General features: G+C 43.0%; 1 protein-coding gene across 1 annotated transcript in view; it reads left to right on the top strand.

Annotated features, from left to right (window-relative positions):
• Positions 1–15,544, top strand: part of MYH9 (myosin heavy chain 9) — a 71,046-nt gene extending 55,502 nt beyond the window's left edge. The window contains exons 22-41 of the mRNA XM_082075313.1: positions 136–342; positions 848–985; positions 1,483–1,606; positions 2,434–2,605; positions 3,193–3,405; positions 3,769–3,913; positions 4,451–4,657; positions 5,637–5,741; positions 6,973–7,125; positions 7,557–7,805; positions 8,268–8,480; positions 9,186–9,398; positions 9,758–9,919; positions 10,580–10,708; positions 11,052–11,140; positions 11,343–11,466; positions 12,614–12,822; positions 13,247–13,355; positions 13,673–13,845; positions 14,016–15,544. Of these exons, the coding sequence (XP_081931439.1) occupies positions 136–342; positions 848–985; positions 1,483–1,606; positions 2,434–2,605; positions 3,193–3,405; positions 3,769–3,913; positions 4,451–4,657; positions 5,637–5,741; positions 6,973–7,125; positions 7,557–7,805; positions 8,268–8,480; positions 9,186–9,398; positions 9,758–9,919; positions 10,580–10,708; positions 11,052–11,140; positions 11,343–11,466; positions 12,614–12,822; positions 13,247–13,355; positions 13,673–13,845; positions 14,016–14,133 (3,252 nt within the window). The 3' untranslated portion in view covers positions 14,134–15,544. The remainder of the gene's footprint in view (positions 1–135; positions 343–847; positions 986–1,482; positions 1,607–2,433; positions 2,606–3,192; positions 3,406–3,768; positions 3,914–4,450; positions 4,658–5,636; positions 5,742–6,972; positions 7,126–7,556; positions 7,806–8,267; positions 8,481–9,185; positions 9,399–9,757; positions 9,920–10,579; positions 10,709–11,051; positions 11,141–11,342; positions 11,467–12,613; positions 12,823–13,246; positions 13,356–13,672; positions 13,846–14,015) is intronic.
• Positions 15,545–15,772: the final 228 nt, after the last annotated feature.

Below are 15,772 nucleotides of genomic sequence, written 5' to 3'. Positions count from 1 at the left end.
TTAGCTTTTGATGAGCAGCAGGAGACTACTGCAATGATTAATATTTTAACTGTGGAACACAGGAGCACATAACAAATTGTGAAGTGCTTTGGTAAATTGGAGCTTGTCTTATTTCTGGCTTTGTGTTCAATGTAGCTAATGGCAGAGAAGATGCAGCTGCAGGAACAGTTGCAAGCAGAAACTGAACTCTGTGCTGAAGCTGAGGAGATAAGAGCCCGCCTGACAGCCAAGAAACAAGAACTGGAGGAAATATGTCATGACCTGGAAGCAAGAGTCGAGGAAGAGGAAGAACGGTGTCAACATTTGCAGGCTGAAAAAAAGAAAATGCAGCAGAATATCCAGGTAATGTCTTAGGAATGCTGTCTCTTGTTTAGTAAGGATGATATTAAGGGTCAGAATGATTCCTTTTTCTCAGCTTGGAGGGAAATAGGAGACAGAGAGGAAAAATAAGCATAGAAAAATCTATCTGTGGAAACAGCAATAGAACACAGCAATTCTGTTGCTGAGCCTGAGGCGTTCAGTCAGTCACCTGGAATGAACTATTCCATTCTTGAAGATAAAGGCCACTTGTCAAATAATTAGACAAGTCTTTGCTTAAGCCAGATGTGTTAGGAATGGTAGAATCCTTCTTTGCAAAATAGCATTGTTTATTCTGCTAGAAAACTTGTTCATTAGAATGTAGTATGTTGCATTAAGTCACGACAGAGATGTCACTTATGGAAAGTATGAATAATACCTTGAAGGAAGGGTAAAGAAACCTTGCGAGTTCCAGTATTGCTACTGTGCTGTTACTCTGGTTAGTGAGCAGCACTGACAAATGCCTTGCTTTTCTGTGGATGTTGCGAAGGAACTAGAGGAGCAGCTTGAAGAAGAGGAAAGTGCACGGCAGAAGTTGCAGCTAGAAAAAGTGACCACAGAGGCCAAATTGAAGAAACTGGAAGAAGATGTGATGGTTCTGGAAGATCAGAATCTCAAACTGGCTAAGGTAAGACTCCTGCAGTTTCTTATGCGGGCTAAAGATGCACAGGTGTTTCTCCTGGAACCACCCACTGAACACTGACCTTTCCCATATTACGAGAAAACTTATGAATTAATTAAATCTTGTCTTTGGCAACTCTGACCTGAATTTTTGAAATTAGCTGCCTGCCTGTATTCTTTGCAATCAATATTGTATGATATTTAAACAGCCTTGGCTAAATAACGATTTATGAGCAAGTGTTTTCCGATACATTGTTATGCCAAACGGTATCAAGGTATTTCATAAAAAGACTTCCCTTTCAGCTTTGAAAGGGCTATCAAATACAGATCTTTAAATAACAATTTATTTGAATATTATCTGTAATCCTGAAAGGATTCCTTTTGTTCCAAGTTTCCTTGTAGCAGGAGTAGGCACTCATGATGTTGACATCTCTAAGCACAGTCAGCTCTGGAAAAATCTGTAATTCCAGCAGCTGCTTTGACACTGCCTTTTCAATTCTGCAGGAAAAAAAACTGTTGGAAGACAGAATGTCTGAATTTACAACAAACCTGACAGAGGAAGAAGAGAAATCTAAGAGTTTAGCCAAACTCAAGAATAAGCATGAGGCCATGATCACAGACCTTGAAGGTAGTTTTGGGTTTTGTTGTTTGATTTTTTTGTTTGGTTTGTGTTTGTTTTTAAAGACAGATCCTGCAAAGGACTTGCCTGTTTAGGTGGTTTCTTGTTAAAATGTGTTGAACTTCGGTTTCATTTCTAGAGCTGTAGTCCTCTCCAGTTTCTGAGGGGTTAAAAATTAGTCTATAGTGTGTATGCTATTGATCGGTTTGCTAGAGCTGTTCAGTGGCTGGCTGAAGGTTATGTGCCTCATCAGCTGAGCCCTTGATCTAAATAAAAATCCTCTCCACAGCAGCAGACCAATGGAGAAGAGAGGCTGGTTCTCTTTCTTCTCCAGCTGTGGAAGTGTCTCCACTTTTCTACTTCCAGCAGCATCACTCTGTCAGGGTTAGTGTGGTTTCTGATATACCGTTTGCACAAGTTCTTCAGAGTTCAAGGCACTTCATCTGGAGACTGCCCAGGCTGACACGGCAGGAGTGAGCCTGTTTAGTTTCAGTAAAGGGAGAGCAGACCTTGTGTTCAGCGTCACATAATGAGTGCTTATGCTTGGGTGGTGGGGGTGTTGGAAGAGACTGGCATTGTTTATTACAGTGAAAGGGTGGAAGGAGGTTTGGCTCTAAGATGAGGGAAAGGGAAATTGCCCAGATATGCTTTGAGTGCAAACTATGGGGGTAGCTGCATGAATAGGTCTTGACAGAATAATGCATTCCAGCTATAGTTTGGACAACTGTATTATTAGGAAAGAAGCTATTGCTGAAATAGCTTTATTTTTTCTGCTCGTACAATGTTCTTTGAGTACGTGTCGTCTGTATAACTTAATGTGTCCCCATCTCCATCAGAGCGTCTCCGACGTGAAGAAAAACAGAGGCAAGAATTGGAAAAGACTCGTCGAAAGCTTGAAGGAGACTCCAGTGATCTGCATGACCAGATTGCTGAGCTGCAGGCTCAAATTGCAGAACTCAAAATGCAGCTGGCCAAGAAGGAAGAGGAGCTGCAGGCAGCCTTAGCTAGGTGAGGACCTGACCTGTGGGTTCAGGGACTGCCCGTCTGGGAAGTATTTCTTGTCTTGTGTCACTTTGGAATAGGGACTAAACAGCATCTGTGGCTGTTGTATTTCTGTGTATGTGAACTGTTAAGATCCACATCCTCAGCATCAGAGTTCTTTGGGTGCTGCCCACTGCCACGTTCTCTGTACGGAGCTGGACTATGAATGGGATGTGCACTGCACATGTGTCACTGGAGCAGTAAGATTTCAGAGCAGGTTAAAAAATAGTGGCAACACACTGTCTCTTTGGTACTTGCTATATTCCTCTACTCAGTAAAGTGTCTGATTTCCAATGTAAAACGGTGCTTTCTCTTCTGCTTTCTTCTGTTGTCAGTCTCTCTCTGTCCCCTTCTTTAAGGTAAGTAATCGTGCTCTCTCAATATTGGGAGATAGAACTTAGAGTTTGTAGATGATACATGGTTCAAAGTTTGAATGTAATATTGTAGAGCTGACCAATACCAGCTTTTTTCTTGATTATTCTTGGTAGGACAGGTGGTTTTCATTTACATATGGTTCAAATCTGGCTCTGACCAGAACCTTATGTTGAACACAGGGTGGAAGAAGAGGCAGCTCAGAAGAACATGGCCCTGAAAAAGATCAGGGAACTTGAATCCCAGATCACTGAGCTGCAGGAAGACCTGGAGTCAGAGAGAGCATTCAGGAATAAAGCCGAAAAACAGAAGCGGGACCTGGGAGAAGAGCTGGAAGCATTGAAAACAGAGCTAGAAGACACGCTAGATTCTACAGCTGCTCAGCAAGAGCTCAGGTAACTTCAACATGTAGCTGTGTTGTCTTATTTGATGTTGCTTTTGACTTTTAAAATACATGCTACTGCATCTAGTTTCTTGCCAAAGCAAGTCTTCGCTTTTATCAGGGTAGGCTGGTTAGTGTTAGTGAGACCCCTGGAACATTCATACTTCCAGGCTATCACTACTTAAGCTGAAAGGAATGCTGCCAAGCTTGCACTTAAGAAGGATGCAATGCTAAGTTCTAACTTTGAAATGTATCTTTATAGCTTGTAGGGCTAAACAGACCTTGGCATTTTTCTGCATTAGAGATGGTACTGGCGGATATACATGTCTGTTTAATTCTCTCCCCGGCATCTAAATGGAATTTCTGATTTTTGCAGGTCAAAGAGAGAACAAGAAGTAACTGTTTTGAAGAAGGCGCTTGAAGATGAGGCAAAGACTCATGAGGCTCAAATCCAAGAGATGAGGCAGAAACATTCACAAGCTATTGAAGAACTGGCAGAGCAGTTAGAACAAACCAAACGGGTATGTGGAACAGCAAACACAGGGCCAAAGCAGTCAGCCTCCCTGAAATGATAGCTGCTCTGTGACCATGTCTTAAAGCTGCAGAAGAACATGAAGTGTTCATGATAGTAGGCTTCCAATACATGTGCTCTTCTTCTCTTGATAGGTCTATGATTCTATTATAATTTTTCACTACATACATGAAGTTGTTTTACATATTTTCATTCATTCTTTCTTTTTTTCTCATCGGGCATGTTATACTGCATAGCCAAGACATTATTTTCACTGCTAGCACTTGTTGACTTGTACAACATTTAATTTGGAAATCTGATGGTGCAAGACTATCTGCTGTATTGTTGTCTTCTTTTATTATTTGTCTCCTGCTTATCAGTGACAGGCTGTTCAATTTTTTTTTTTTCCTGAGTAAGCCATCTACAACTTAGCTGCTAAACATGCAACATTAGCTTGCTTGTTAGATAAAAAAAGATGTACTCAGTGGAAGGATCCTGCCATATCTAAAAGGGTTTTGCCTTTTTTTTTTTTCTCTCTCCTCTTTAGGTGAAAGCAAATCTTGAAAAGGCAAAACAAGCTCTGGAAAGTGAGAGGGCTGAACTGTCCAATGAGGTGAAGGTTCTTCTGCAGGGCAAAGGCGATGCTGAGCACAAGCGGAAAAAAGTAGATGCTCAGCTCCAAGAATTGCAGGTGAAATTTACAGAAGGAGAAAGAGTCAAGACTGAACTGGCTGAGAGGGTTAACAAATTGCAGGTGAGTGGCACGGTTTTCCTATAGCTTCTAATTCAGCCCGGGGATAGAAAGAAAAGGTTGTAGGGTGGTACCTCCCCACATAGCTAGTTCAAAATTCTTGTTCCTCCAGAGGATAAAGTTCCTACAAAAAGCAAATCCATCTATTACTTCCAAGGACTATGCAAATTCCTCAGCTCATTGCTAGGACAGGACATTTGGGTTGAAGTTCCTCATCATGAACAGCAGACCTGAGAAGGTGAAGTCACCCATTGCCTTTTGAGTTTTGCAAGCCTTAAAATATCAGCATGTCCACTTGCTTCCCTTCAGCATGTATCTGTTTGTACAGTACAGTTCTGTAAACGCTGAACTGCCTGTGAACCTAGAGTGGCATGAACACTTACGATTGTGTAACTAATTTGGAAGACAGTGTCTTGAAGCTTTTAATGTGGTTGATGGTGATGAAGGGGTTGCTCAAGAGCGATGTTGAAATTTAGGGTTTCCTTCTCCTTTCTTCAAGGGAACAACAAATCTCTTTGATTCACACCAAGCATTGTCTTCTGCCTTCTTTATGGAGGATTGTCATTAAAACTTGAGCATTGCCAGTGCGTGCACTCTCTTTGGGGCTGTGAAAAACTAATTCTGAGACTCTAGTTACAGCCCTGAAACAAATGGTATAAAATAGAAGAGAGTTAGTTTACTAGAAACTTTTAAAACTCTTGCTACATTGTCCAGAATCTCATATAGGCCTTAAAAAAAACAAGAACAACCAAAACCAGGAGGCTATTGCAACAGGGGTGATCCCAAGTAAAAATCTGGTTTCACCTTCTCACATGTCATCCCTGGAACTTTGAAAATGATGCACTAATTCCTCTGAGAACACACATACCTTACTGTTGAGAGGTGCCTCAGTTTTCATTTTTGAGTCTCGTAGGTGCTCACCTGTTCCTGGCTTTGTTTTTACTGATGCATTTAATAACCGATACTCTGATCTCTCTTTCAGGTTGAGTTGGACAATGTCACAAGTCTTTTGAACCAGTCTGACAGCAAATCAATCAAATTGGCAAAGGACTTCTCTGCTCTGGAATCACAGCTTCAGGATACACAGGTGAGAGCTTTGGAAGCCAAGGCATCTGTGTGTGGTGCAGCCAGTGTCCGTTACAAATTCTTGAAGTCAGAAATCCCTGCAGACACCATTAAATACTGGATATACAACACTTAAAGGATTGGGCCTGGCTTTTTTTGCTAAGGGGCTATATTGCATGGTATGGAGAGCACTTCTACAGAAGCAAACTGTTCATCTTCCTTCCACTTATCCATATGTGGAACATATATAACTTTCCCTGTCTTAGATTTAGAAGTCCTCTATCATCTTTCTGCTTGAGAGATCTTTAAGGCTAGAACTGCACTGGAATGCTAGGTTCTTGTTTGAGATCTTCATAGTCAGTGTTTGGCAGGGGTTTGTGTGTGTGTGTGATTTCCAGTAAATTTGTAAAGTTAAACAGAAAATTTTATTTCCCAATAGATGCTGGAAGTGATAGATTCAAAAAATCTGGTATTTTTTCAGGAAAAAGTTATGGTTAGTCTTATACTTTGGGATGAAACAACCATTTACAGTTAATAGAATGTGACACTCTTTGTAAAGCATGCAGTACCAAGCAGAAGGTTGGAATGGAAAGGAATGGCGCACCAAACCTTATATACTAAGTAACCTTGAACAGTCATTGATGTTCTATCTACTTATTACACTTTTTAAAAAACAGACTTAAAGATAGTGCACAAAACAAAAAATGATGCACTAGTTTGAAGACTGGTTCTATTAGTCTCTACAGATACTTCCACTCAAGCACTGGCAGCATAAGTCAATAAATGCTGTTGGTGCCCTACGTTGGTAAATCACAGTGTCTTAAAATTCTGCCAAGACCGATGTTGGTTTTAACCATGCTGGATCACTGTAGCCTGTTGTCTGCTGCTTTGATACTTGAATATGAGAAAGTCATGTAGCAGAGTATAGGCATATTATTATCATGAAAGGTTTTAATGCTTTGTGTGCTACTTGGAGGACTCCAGAAAAGACTGGGGATGGCCTCTGTGGTGAAGTAGGATACTTTAATCATTAGAGCATATGAAAGAATAGGACCCTTCTGAATACTTTGTTTCTATACTGACACGCTGGTAGACAATTATTTAAATTCTGTCTTAGGTTGTCTTATCTGTGAAATAAGTTGCATACTTCAACTGAACTTCAGAAGTACTCATCTGGAGAGAGTGGGTGAGGATTTGTGAGCCTTTAAAGCCAAGGAGCAGTGCTGAATTCCACTGGGGTGTTTGCTTTTTAGGAGCTGCTGCAGGAGGAGACTCGCCTAAAACTGAGCCTCAGCACTAAGCTGAAGCAAATGGAGGATGAGAAGAACAGTTTCAAAGAGCAACTGGAAGAAGAGGAGGAGGCAAAGAGAAACCTGGAGAAACAGATCTCTGTTCTTCAGCAACAGGTACAGAGTCTGCATCGTGTAAACCAGTGCCTTTTGGGGATTGGACTGGATGATCTTTCGAGGTCCCTTCAGTCCCTAACATTCTGTGATTCTGTGTGATTCTTTTGAGAGGAAGCCTAAGTGCAGGTCTGTCTTGAAGGAAGTAAAATCTAAATGCAAAATTGACTTCTAGTAACAGAACCTTTTCTGGGAGAGGGTGGTCCAGCTGATTTAGGTGAGAGAGGAAAATAAGAGGTCTCAGATAATCATACAAATTGCTTGTAGATTTCTGTCCAGGAATTCCTTTGGGAATTCTGTCATATAGTTTCATTTGAGGAGGCAGTAGTGCCTTCAGAACTGAGCAGACTTACTTTCTCAACTTCTGGTGCCAGTAAACTACACATTACGTTATCTGTGGCGTGGCTTCATGTGTGATCTTTTGTGTCCTTCAGGCATTAGATGCAAAGAAGAAAATGGATGATGGTCTGGGCTGCCTTGAGGTAGCAGAGGAGGCCAGGAAGAAGCTGCAGAAGGACTTGGAGGTCCTGAGCCAACGTTATGAAGAGAAAACAGGTGCATATGACAAGCTGGAAAAAACAAAGACCCGCCTGCAGCAAGAGCTGGATGACCTCGCTGTGGACCTGGATCATCAGCGGCAGATCGTTTCCAACCTAGAGAAGAAGCAGAAGAAGTTTGATCAGGTAGGACTTCAATCGCTGGGCATTCAGTAGGTGCATCTTATTGACAGGTCTGCTTTAAGAATGCCTAGGCAATGCTACTTGGAGAATGCATATTTATTTCTGACCTAAGGCATAGCATATAGAGTGGAGAAATAAGTTTTCATAGAAGTAAATTAATTCTGCTCCATGCATAGGAAGTTAGCGATGCCTCTTCTCTCAAAGGATAACTTCTATATCAACATCAAATTCAAAGCATTTTTTGCAGGTCGTCTTTGAGAGAAGGTTAGAGACCTAGGGAATCATTTGAGATCAGCCCAGTTATTAAAAGTGGGATGGCATGCTTCATTCTTTGAAGCTGCATTTTCTTGGTTCCTTCTATCCATGGCAGAACACTATTGAGAAGGCACTAATGAAAAGATGCATGTTTACCTTGTAAGAAAATGAACAGTAATTTCTCAGAGTACTGATGCTGTGCTCTTGCAGCTATTGGCAGAGGAGAAGAACATCTCTGCCAAGTATGCAGAAGAAAGGGACCGTGCTGAGGCAGAAGCCCGTGAGAAAGAGACTAAGGCCCTCTCCCTGGCCAGAGCCCTGGAAGAAGCCATAGAGCAGAAAGCTGAGCTGGAACGAATCAATAAGCAGTTCCGTGCAGAAATGGAAGACCTGATGAGTTCAAAGGATGATGTTGGGAAAAGCGTAAGTATGAAGTTAAAATATTTGGGCAGGAAATGTCACACAGGTGATACTGTCTGTTTAATACTGCAAAAAGCTTATGCTATTGTTAACACAGAGGAATGTAGCAGAGAATACAGGACACATTGTGAGTTTGTGAATTTTATGTTTGTATTAAATTAGTAAGTGGGAAAGATGGGTTGGAAGAGCCTGGAAATAACCCAAATGAGGTAACAGCAAACCGAAAATTAACTGGTATCGTTGTGGCAGAGGTGAACGTATGATGTGAGCCTGGTATGTAAAATACAGGGATTAGTCAGGAAACGGAAGACAGTAACCCTAATATTTCAAGACAAAAAAAAAATGTTATGATAATCAGGAAACAAAAATTCAGAGGCTAAATAGTATTTTCTTGAATTCTGTCAGAACCAGAGATGTCCAGCTCTCATAAGACTGCAGTAGGTCAGGACTGGGCTAATGATGCTTTTCTCTTTCTCCCCACCACCACACATACATGATCAGAAATAGTCAGTAATCATGATTCATGCTGGCAGCTTGCAGGTATGCGAGTAGCTGGCTTTGAGAGCTATCTCTGCCCTAATACAAAGGACAGATGCAGTGTTCTTGTATCTAATCCTAAGAGAAAAAAAGTCTAAGAACAAGCCACTCACATAAGTGAAATTGTCTGTACTCTTTGAGGAAACCTCACACCTGGGTACTGTGCTGTAGGTCCATGAGCTGGAGAAGGCTAAGCGAGCCCTGGAGCAGCAGGTGGAAGAGATGAAGACACAGCTGGAAGAGCTGGAGGATGAACTGCAGGCCACAGAGGATGCCAAACTGCGGCTAGAAGTGAACCAACAGGCCATGAAGGCACAGTTTGACCGGGACCTCCAGGGACGTGATGAACAGAATGAAGAGAAGAAGAAACAGCTGATTAGACAAGTAAGAATTGCTCTGTAAATCCTGAAAGTATTCTGTACCTGTACACAAAGGCACTTGTGTCCAAAGATGGTTAGACAGACACTGCCAATGCAGATTCTTGTTAATGGTAACTCTCCAGGCTGTGCTGCAAAGCTGTAAGAGACTTTCCCCCTTGTGTGCGTGATTGTTCAAACAGCCTTTGTCTAATGAAGGAATCCATGTGGCTTTATTAGTGAGGAATGTCAGCCTCATCTCTCTGCCAGAAAGCATGAAAACAAGTCACATGCTTGCACTTATGTACAGTTTGAAACAGGGATGCGAAAAGCGGCTGTTGGGTAGTCAAGGAGCTGAAGCGCTGATGCTGGTATTTCTCCATACAGGTGCGGGAGATGGAGGTGGAATTGGAAGATGAGCGAAAACAGCGCTCCATTGCTGTGGCTGCCAGGAAGAAGCTAGAGATGGACCTGAAGGATTTGGAAAGCCATATAGACAGTGCTAACAAGGGTCGTGAAGAAGCCATCAAGCAGCTCCGCAAACTGCAGGTGAGAAGCTTCAGCTGTTTTAGCTGTCAGTGTAGAGCATTTACCCAGGGAAACAGGATACAAGATTTCGCCTTATGAGAACTATGCATCAGTGTCACAGGAGCAGCAGAACCTTGTAGTAATTTACCGTGAAAGATTTATTGTCATTGCAAATATTCTTCTAACCCCGATCTGCCTATTTAACTCCCTGGGAGACAAGCTGTAGGAAATGTCTACTGTAGCACTTGCCTCATGTCAGTGTTTTTGGAAAGGATTATGGAACTGCAAAGCTAGAAGGACTTAAATATAATTTAGGCCTCCTTCTGCCCTAAGACAGGCATTTGTCTGATCTGTTCTTAGGAAAAACTCCAAAATACTCCCTAGACTGTCCATTCCATTCCTTTACTAGAAAGCTTCTCGTACCCTCTCTTCCCAGCTCCCCGTATCTGACAATTTTTTTTCCTGCAATTGAAGCAGTCCTGTTTGCTTCCATTACTACTTCTCTTTACCTGTGAAATGGGAAAAGGATGGTTCCTTTTGTTTTTACAGCAACCTTTTTGGTAACTGAAGATTAATGAATCCCTCTTTCCGTTTTCTTTCCATGTTTCCTGTAAGACAAACAAATCCAATTTGTTAATGTGAATGTTCTGAAATTCATCCTTTTTTGTTCTCCCTTTTCAGGCACAAATGAAGGATTACATGCGGGAACTGGAGGACACACGTACTTCCAGAGAAGAAATCTTGGCACAGGCCAAAGAAAACGAGAAGAAGTTGAAGAGCATGGAGGCAGAGATGATCCAGTTGCAGGAGGTAATGGAATATGCATGCAAGTCAAGGCTTTGTTCATCTTCTTGGGCCAAGAACTAAATGTAGCGCCTAAGCTTGAGTGACTGTTTCCTTTCTTTTGTACTTTTTGCTCTGCTCAAATATGAAGTCCACTTCAAAATGCAGAATTTAGCCCTTCCTTGACAGCTGTGATAGGACTGTGCAAAACAAAGGAAGCTGTAGGGTGGGTGGGGAACAGACTGTGTCTTATAATTAAGTCTGGATCTAGCTGGAGACCATACCACCTGTTACCAGTAACTACTTTTTCCTATGCTGCATTAATTGGTAGCTTCCCATTGGGTCACTGACAGTCTCGTTTTCATTCCAGGAACTTGCAGCTGCTGAGCGTGCCAAGCGCCAGGCCCAGCAAGAAAGGGATGAGCTGGCTGATGAGATAGCCAACAACAGTGGTAAAGGGTGAGTAATGTTCTCTGTTTAAGGGTGGAGGAGCTGGTTTGAGAAAATACTTTGCAGGCTGTTATTTTTATGTAGACTGCAGCACGCACTATATCCCCTCTGCTCTTGAAAGACTGAACTTATTTTGTAAAATTGGAAGAGGTGAATTGTCCTCAAGGCACTAATGCCACTAATGCTGCTTTAATGATTCTGTGTCCTATAGAGCACTGGCCATGGAGGAAAAGAGGCGCCTGGAAGCCCGGATAGCTCAGCTGGAGGAGGAGTTAGAAGAAGAACAGGGCAACACAGAGATAATCAATGACCGGCTCAAGAAGGCAAATCTTCAGGTACCTGTTGAGGCTGCATGTGCCAGTAGGGGTTCTCTAGTCCGAGTAAACTGTCAAACTGCACTCTCTGAGTAGCGCCAGCTGCTGCTTTGTGTACAGCACAGGCCCACAGAAATCTGTAGGTGTGAGAAAGGTGAAACACCTGAATATCACAGTACAGAAAATAGAGTGGCAGTCAGAGGTGATGTTAACTCATTGGTTTTGATCATTTAAGTCATTGAGTAGCTGGAACAATCTCGCAAGTTTCTTTAAAACAAACAAATAAACAAAAACCCCAAAACCACAAAAAACCAAACCAAACAACAAAAACAAAAACAGAAGCCCCTCCCAGGCCCTTTTTTTTTTTTTTCTGTATTAAAGGGATTATGAAAAAGATGATCTCTAGTGTGCTGCTCCAACTTGGCATGCTGAACAGTGCCACAAAGTGTTTGGAAAATGACTTTTCTGCCAGTTCTGTGCTTCTTCAAATGGGCTAACCATATGGAATTTGTTAGGCTGCTATAGAAACCATGATCTTAATCTGCTTATTCTCCAACATATTTTATCTGCCCAACTTCAAGAGTCAAGCGCCTTGTTTTCTTAGCACTCCAAAGCCAAGGAGCGAGGCTGATGATTTTCCAAATGGCTCGTTCACTCTGGTGGATGAGAACATAGTTCTCTGCTCGGTTGACTGTCAGCCAGAACCCTGGCTGCAAAGTGGACTGAGTTCTTGCCCTTTCATCTTTGAAAGTCAGTATTTTTAAGCTGCTTCTTTGTAGTGGAAGTAGACAGACAGCAAATAAATTATAAATTACTAAAGCACACGTATTGGATCCACTTGCCTTGGGATTTTTGTAATTCACTAAGACTGATAATTACTGTGTTAAGTGCCAAACCACAGCCTTCACTCCAGAGAGCATTGTACGTGATTGGCAAATTTAGCCCTAAGCGGAGGTTGATAAACCGGTTATTCAAGGAATTACTTTAAAAATCTGGGTAAACTAAGATATTTTGAGAAGTGCCCTGCCTACAGACAGCATCATAGTTATTCCAGGTATTCAGCTCACCCTGAGGGTCCTTTTTCTTTGCGTGTCAGCATGTGTCTGAGAAATAAATCAGCCTTTCAGGAGGGAGCGCTCGATATGCTGAGTACTTCTTCTCTCTGCAGATTGATCAGATGAATGCTGACCTGAATGCTGAGCGTAGCAATGCACAGAAGAATGAGAACGCTCGCCAGCAGATGGAGCGCCAGAACAAGGAGCTTAAGCTTAAACTGCAGGAGATGGAGAGTGCAGTGAAGTCCAAATACAAGGCTACCATCACGGCCTTGGAAGCAAAGATAGCCCAGCTGGAAGAGCAGCTGGACATGGAGACAAAGTATGTCCTAGTAGAAACTCTGTCCATTTTAGAAGCCTCTGCTCACTCTGGGATTTTAAGCTCTTTTGAACAAATTCAGATTTGTCTGAGTGAGGGCTTCTTCCTAGGTATGCTGGGTAGGATGGAAGTAAGATCTTGGCAAGATCTTGTTTTTCACTGTAGAGATTTCTAGCTTCCTCTGGATTTAATCACTCCTAAAACTCTGGCTGTGATACACTTGCTGCCCTTCTGTAGCTTCAAGAAGGGTAATATCTGTGTGACATGGGTGCCTTTTGGTAATTTCTGGGAAGAATTGCTTCCTGTCCCCTCCTTTTCTAAGTTAGGACGACTTGGGCAAGTTAGAAACAAGGAAGATAGCAAAAGTTGGGTCATCTTGTTGGGGGCAACAGGAGATAAGTTCTTGTGTATCGTTATTTCTGTGTAGGGAGCGCCAAGCTGCCAGCAAGCAGGTGCGCCGTGCCGAGAAGAAGCTGAAGGATATCTTGCTGCAGGTGGATGATGAGAGGCGTAATGCTGAGCAATTCAAAGATCAGGTGCGTATTTGCAGCATTGGTGAGTCTTCTGGTGGGAGGACTTCCCTTCATTATCTGCATGAAAGAGGGTCCTAGCATTAACCTTCCTACGGATTTCTCTTCGTTCCCCTGACTGTGATAATGACAAGATGACTCATGAAAATGTAATGCTTTTAAGGAAAAGCTTGGAGCTGTCAAGTCCTAGGCAGCTCCTTTCAGAAAAGGAAGAGGGAGCTTTGGAAACTTCTTTTTGCTGCTCTAACTACTGTGCTGTAACTCTGGGGAAACATTTATCTCTCTTGGTTTTGTTTGTTTTTTTCCCCCCATATACATGCCAGGCGGACAAGGCAAACATGCGCTTGAAGCAGCTGAAACGCCAGCTTGAGGAAGCAGAAGAAGAGGCCCAACGAGCCAATGCATCCCGTAGGAAGCTCCAGCGGGAGCTGGAGGATGCCACTGAAACAGCTGATGCCATGAACAGAGAAGTCAGCTCCCTGAAGAGCAAACTCAGGTAAGGTGGAGCATTTGGTGCAATATGTTGGCAGCTGGTCCAGCGGAGTCTTGCTTTACTTGCTTGCAGCAAACAGCGGGGCCAGGTGCTTTACCTCTTTCTGGAGCCTGCCCCGTCTGGTGAGTTCAGTGAAACCTTGTGTCGCTGACATCCAGTCTCTCCTTCCCCAGGCGCGGGGACCTGCCATTTGTTGTGACACGTCGAATTGTGAGGAAGGGCACAGGAGAGTGCTCCGACGAGGAAGTGGACGGCAAGGCAGATGCTGGTGATGCCAAAGCTACTGAATAAGTCCTCCCATTTGACCCAGGTTATTCATGGAGTGACCCATCCACCCTCCCCTTTTCCATTGGACTGTCAGCAAACCTTCTCCTCCCAAATTGGCTGGGGATCTGCAGAGCAAGCCCAGCTTTGTGTATCTGGAGCCGTTGGGCATCTGTGTTCCTCGTTTCCTCCTCTTTCCAGTTTCCTAATCCTCTTTGTATTTAATGCCAAAGAGTCGGGGCTCTGAAATCTGACCAGCAGTTTGGCCACTACAGAGGCCTGTAGAACTGTCCGTGCCATGTCTGCTGGTGAATCCTTACACAGTTTGGAGGGAGCGGGGTTAGGGAAAGATTATTTTTGCTGTAAATCTCCTTTTGTCTTCAGATTCTAGCTGCAGGGAAGCTCCTTCCTGTATTCTTTCCCCTCCCCCTTTGTTTGCTTTCGGCAATCATGTTCAGTGACCTCAGACTTCTGCCTCTTTTAATCTGCCCACCCACATGGTTTGGGAGCAGTTTCAGGAAAAACGGTGTGCTTTGGCCATGGCAATTTGCCCTTTCTTCTTTCACATGTTTCCAGGGAGGGGTAAGGAGGGAAGCTCCTCTCGGGACCAGTTACCTGGAGGACTTGCCAAAGTTGTCTTTTTTCTTTTTTGTTTGGTTTTTTTTTCCTTTCATTTTTACTGTCTGGACAGATCTCTGAAGTGCAATGATGTCCTGTTAGTGTCTCTGCCTCTGAGCGGTTTCATCTAAGGTAGTGTGGACCAGTAGTTAATGACAGGCCAGGGTGGCAGAACAGTGTCCTTGTGCTTGTCTGAGATTCTCTGGGGGACCAAATATATTTAATGGTAATAGACAGAATCTAGGGGAATTTAATAGGGTAGTGGGCAGAGGGCAGGGATGAGGGGAGGGAGATCCCTCTTTTATGGACTTGTCCAAGCCTCTTGCACCTGCCCTGTAACCAGGGGTTGGGATTAGTTATTGTGCACCATTGACTAAGAGTATATTAAAAACCCTTTAATCTGCACAGATATATGTAAGGCCTTTGTATCTCTCGTAATAAGTAATTAAGAAAAAAATAAAGGTCCTTATCACTGCCTTTCTATTGGGACCATGGTTATATAAAGATAGTCTTTACTTTTCTACACTGTACACTGGTTGCTGGATTTACCTGTATTCTTAACCATATTGTATATGCTGCATTTAGACCTACTTATGAGCAAAGTAAAAAATAATTAAATATGAAGCGCCATACTGTATGCCTGAAGCGCTCTAAATGCAGGAGCCTCGTGTCCCAATTGCTGTCACAGAAAAAATGAAAAGTTTTTTTTATATAATGAAAGTGCCTTAGCATGTGCCTCAGCTGTGTGTCACCACTACAGTCAGTAATGGTTTACCGGTGCTCCACTGATGTTACCAATAAAGATTATCCATGTGCTGCAGTCCGTGTGCCTGTGTTGCTATTCCCTTCTTCCCCGGGTGCGGTGAAGACCCTCCCTGTTGCCTCCAAAGGCTGCGGTGTCAGAGCATCGGCCTGTCCTGTCAGCAGTGCTGAGGGACTCTCTGTAGCTGACATCAGGTATTACTGGGGCAGCCGGCAGTGGCCGACGCCGGGGATTTCAGAGGAAGATGATGCACCTTGTTTGTGCTTTCAGAGAGCCACCTATTCA

The sequence above is a fragment of the Streptopelia decaocto genome (genome assembly GCF_964273445.1).
Source record: "Streptopelia decaocto genome assembly, chromosome: 1".
In the NCBI taxonomy this organism is placed as follows: domain Eukaryota; kingdom Metazoa; phylum Chordata; class Aves; order Columbiformes; family Columbidae; genus Streptopelia; species Streptopelia decaocto.
This window is presented reverse-complemented; position numbering and strand designations above follow the sequence as displayed.